The 4,945-nt window shown below is 38.8% G+C and overlaps 1 protein-coding gene, 1 non-coding gene and 1 pseudogene across 2 annotated transcripts in view; 1 reads left to right on the forward strand and 2 right to left on the reverse strand.

Annotated features, from left to right (window-relative positions):
- The window catches only part of BRWD3 (bromodomain and WD repeat domain containing 3), a gene marked incomplete at both ends in the record, with an annotated part of 145,811 nt that overhangs the window by 46,752 nt on the left and 94,114 nt on the right, over nucleotides 1-4,945 (reverse strand). The window contains 1 exon segment of the mRNA XM_077779436.1: nucleotides 1,639-1,806. Coding sequence (XP_077635562.1) covers nucleotides 1,639-1,806 — 168 coding nt within the window.
- LOC144244215 (U6 spliceosomal RNA) lies at nucleotides 711-821 on the forward strand. Its single transcript, XR_013338869.1, has one exon. It is a non-coding gene; the product is annotated as a U6 spliceosomal RNA (small nuclear RNA).
- On the reverse strand, nucleotides 3,746-4,621 carry LOC144244214 (calponin-2 pseudogene; annotated as a pseudogene).

The raw sequence follows: 4,945 nt of genomic DNA on the forward strand, positions 1-4,945 counted from the left end.
CCAACTGAACTACCCAGGCGTCCCCCCCAAAGTATTTTTTAACTATCAAATTTTTGATTTTCAAAATTGATTTGCAATTAAAGAAAGGAGAAATAAAGTAATGAAATTTAAGCCCCTAGACATATCCCTATTAATTCATTTTTGTTGTATTTGTAAATAAAATAAAAATGGAAATTGAATCATTCATTCAACTGTTAAAAGAAGCACCAGGAAAGATTAAAAAAAATTGAAATAAACATTGGAAGTAGAAGTCAGTGGGTCCACTTTGACTAATGGCATTTCAAATCTATCCACAGAAATCTAGTATTGAGGGTACAGCTGAACACTGATTTCATAAATGAATCTCTAAATCAGGGTTCTAAAAATGTTTTATGTCTTAGAAACAAAGGGCCTACATATATAAGATTATCAGCCTACTTATTATCTTGTTCCAGGTTAAGGAAACCTTATCTGAATTAGGTGCTCCTTAGGTAAACAAAAACAAAATTATTTTAATTTTATGAGATACACAAGAATCAGGAAACGAGTAAAATACACTGTGAATCACATACACTTTAAATCATTTTATTCATTTCTTGGATTCCAAAAGCCATGATACCTGAAAGAATGGCAATTACATAAATGTAAAAGGAATCACATTTGCCAAAATCCCATAAGAAGACTGCATTTGAAAGTCCAACTAATAGTTCTTGATAAAAGTAAAATTGACACTGCTCACTTTGGCAGCACATACACTAAATCTGGAATGATACAGAGAAGATTAGCAAAGTCCCTGTACAAACAAGGATGACATGTAAATTCAGGAAGCATTCCATAATTAAAAATAAAGTAAAACTAACAGAAGTTAACATTTATATAAAATTCAGATTCGTAACGTGAAGGAAAAGATATAATAAATTAGAATACTGCCAGTAATTAATATCAAACTGTTGTGAAAGTCAATTCAGAAGTTTCACCTGGGGGGCACCTTGGGGGGCTCAGTCAGTTAAGTGTCCAACTCTTGACTTTGTCTCGGGTCATGATCTCAGGTGAGATCAGCCCTGCATGTGACTCTGTGGTGGGCATGGAGCCTGCTGGAGATTCTCTCTCCCTCTTCCTCTGTCCCTCCCCTACTTGAATGTGTGTTCTCACTCTCTCTCTCTCTCTCTCAAAAAAAAAAGTTGTATCTGTATTCCCTAATAATAGGGCTTATCTTCCAGTGTTATTTCTGTAAATTCAAGAGAGGAAGGGGATGTTGCTTTCTTTTCAACAATGGGGGGTAAATTTTTTGTTAGTAATTTTTAAATTCACAGTGCTTTTAATTTTGAAAACTTTATAAGCTGGTTCCCCTTTTAAAAAAGGATGTACACTTATTGCAGTACCTTACTTCACTTATTAGAACAAAAGTAAAGGCTGAAAATACATTATTGAGTTAACAAGGATACAGTATATTAAAATATACTACCTGTATTTTGTAGGAGATGCTAAGACATTTTAGCAACAAATGACAATGATATTATGGCATTTTGATGTATTTGATATCATAATTGTAAATTAATAAAAATGTTTTTATTTAAAACCCTCAAAAGTTCCTTACATAGACTTACTTAGTATAAGTAAAATAAAGTACCTTCATCATATAAATATATACATACTTACCACCATTAGCAGAATATGATCTATTAATTGGAAAATGTGGAACATCTCCTTCGTTAATTAGTCTCAGATCTTGTTCTCTCTGTAACTCCCTGATTATTCCATCAAGAATGCTCTCATCATGGTCATTGGTTTGTTGCCCAATCACTTGTTCTACCACTTCACCATCACCTTAATGAGACCAAAGATATGAACCCAAAACATTACTTACATTTTAATACACCCCAAATCCAGTAAAACAAACTTTAATCTATAAAATTTTCATGCAAATATTTAAAAAACAAGATTAAAATAAAAATAAAATATACCAAATATTTATAAGGAACTTTTAAATTGTTTGATACGTCAGTTTCTGTGTATGATTTAACAAATATCCCCAAATTAGCCATTACTATGAGGGTCTTATCATCTTAAAGAATAATCATTAAATTTTGATTTTCAAATGTACATTCTTGATTGAATATTACAAGCAAAAAGTCTGGAGTAGAGATCTAATTAAAGTTTAAATTAAGTTCAACCATAAATACATGAAATATTTTGCATCTTTCATAAGAATTTCCTTTCTGAAATAAATCAAAATAATGGTCTTCNTCTTTTTCTTAAATACATCTTAGACATGTTTATCTTGTCCTCTAGTCATATTAAAAGGTATCCAATAGGGGCAACTGGGTGGCTCAGTCGGTTAAGCATCTGACTTCAGCTCAGGTCATGATCTCATGGTTTGTAAAGTGAGTCCCGCGTCTGACAGCTCAGAGCCTGGAGCCTCCTTCAGATTCTGTGTCTCCCCACTTCTCTGTCCCTCCCATGCTCATGCTCTCTGTCTCTCAATAATAAATTTAAAAATTTTAAAATTTAAAAAATTTAAAAAATAAAAGGTATCCAATATAGTATCTGAGTTATCAGGTCCTATAGGAAATGAAGTGTGATGAACTACAGATTTTTTTATTCAAATGTTTTGAGTGTTTTCTCCCACTTAATATTCATGGTTTTCACCCTGAACACATATGACATTATAAAAGTAAATATTAGCAAACGTATAACACCATTTCACCATTCTATACATCTTTATGAGAGAGTACATAAAAGTATAGGCAACATTTCACTCTACAAAAGACAATTCAAGTCTTAAATCCCTAGTAAGGAAATAAAATTCCATTTCTAAATCAATACCTACCTCACACCTGGAAGAAAACCTACAAATAACAAACTAAGGCATTATGGTGTGTAGGATGGAGTGTGAAGAAGGCAGAATATACAAGAGAAATATATAAACAAGATTTGCTATGGAAGGGAAGATGGCTGGAGTAGGAGGACACTAGGCTTTCCTCTTCCCGTGAATAAAACTAGACAACAACCAATTTATCCTAAATACCCTAGAAATCAATCTGAAGGCTAGCAGAACAAACTCCACAACTAACTAAAGGCAGAATATAGGCCACACTGGAGAAGGAAGGAGTTGCGGAGACGTGGTTTGGGAGAGAATCAAATATGGCAGTCATGGTGAAGAAGGAGCTCAGGTTGCAGAGAAGGGCAACCTGTTGTCCTGTCTGGGCCTCAGTTTCCCCACAAGGCCTTGCGGGGAGACACAGGTGGCCGTCTGAGAGTGCCAAGGAAATCCAGGTCCTCACAAGACCTACAATATTTTGGGACTGTGACCTGGCTCTCTCCCAGGGGACCTACTTCCTTCCTGGCATCCCACTCCACAATCTCTCCCACAACCTCCTCTGAAAAAAATTTTGTTTTTAATTAAAACTGTCTGAAAGTTCTGTGGGTACAGAAACCAGAAGCTTATTGGTAGAGAAAGGGGAAGAGAGGGAGAGGCAACCGGAAATCATTTGGGGCCAGTCCCCTCCCTGCCCAGGTTTCTTCCCCCCAACACCCCTCACAGCTTAGGCCAAAGCCTGTTGGGAAGTTTGCTGCCATGATGCTCTCTGGAAGGCACCCCTGTACCACACACATCTGCATATACCTTCACCTCCCCTTCCCCTAAGACGCCTTAGTTGGCAGCACTCAGACAACTAGAAAAAAAGACAACAGAAAAAAAAAAAACAAATTTAGATAGGGTGATGTGAGGAAACACCCTGCATATGTACCTCAGTATTCTAACTCTTTAGTGGTAGGGAGTGTATTCTGGGGCCTCGCCTAGGCCTGGGTAGTCACCTGCAGCCACTGAAGACCCATCTGCCACTGGACCTTGTGGGTAGTACTTGGGGTCATATATCTGCCAGCCAAAGCCAAAGACCTGGCCACTCTGGTTCATGGAGGATTTGTCACACTTGTTAGTCCCTGACTTGGTACTGTACATGTACCAAGCAGTCCTGGAAGCTGTCATGCCCACCTGGCTGGTATACTTGTTTGTGCGTATCAGAAGGCTGATGGTTAAGTGGTCCACGGGTTGCAGGATATAGTTCTTGGGGTCATGTAGATGCCTTCTTGTGTCATAAGCTATCATGCCTGACTGGTTGGCACATTTGTCAGTGTCCATCTGCAGCCCAATGACACACTGGCCTGCCTTCACAGTGGTGTCATTGAAGTTGTGCTCCTGCTTCTCTGAGTATGTGATGCCAATGTGCATGCCACTCTGCAGCCCCTGGCCTTCTCAGCCAGTATGAGAAGAGACACCTGCACCTATGTTATATTTCCACTCTCAAATAGGTTGTTCAGTTCAAACAGGTCCATGGGGTTCATGCTGTAGCTGACCATGGCCTTGATGAAGGTGGAGAGGTTTTCTAGTTGGTGCCAGTTCTGCATGGAGCAGTTGATCTTGGAGACTGAGCCTTGCTGCAGCTTATTCATGAGTATACACATGATAATTTCCATCTTTCAGACCCTTCTGAAAGTTGAGCCCAACAGAGAGGCCTGTGAGTCCCTTGATCCAGTGCTAGAGCTCCACCTCCTTCTGAGGATCATATTTGGACAGGAGCCGGTTCTTGACCTCAGTCAAGAGCCTGTATATGGGCCCCTTGTTGAAATGTGTGGAACTCATGGTTGGTGGCTCAGCAGGACCAAGAATGGGTTGAATCTTACATGACCAGCAACTTAATATACACAGCTAGAAGATGGTGGTGTAGTAGAACTCTAGGCTCATCTAGTCCCTCGAACCCAACTAGATAACTATCAAATCATTCTGAATACCCAAGAAATAAACCCGAGGACTGAGAGAACAAACTCCAGAACTAGATGGAGAGAAGAGGCATATCAAGGAATGTATAAAGTGTAGAGACATGGTTTGGGGGTGAAACAGAGCACAGGTGCTGTGGAGGTGAGGGAGCCCTGGTCACAGAGAATGGCAAGAGAGAGGGGATAAAAC

Source organism: Crocuta crocuta, unplaced genomic scaffold (genome assembly GCF_008692635.1).
Source record: "Crocuta crocuta isolate KB4526 unplaced genomic scaffold, BGI_CrCroc_1.0 scaffold2236, whole genome shotgun sequence".
Taxonomy (NCBI): domain Eukaryota; kingdom Metazoa; phylum Chordata; class Mammalia; order Carnivora; family Hyaenidae; genus Crocuta; species Crocuta crocuta.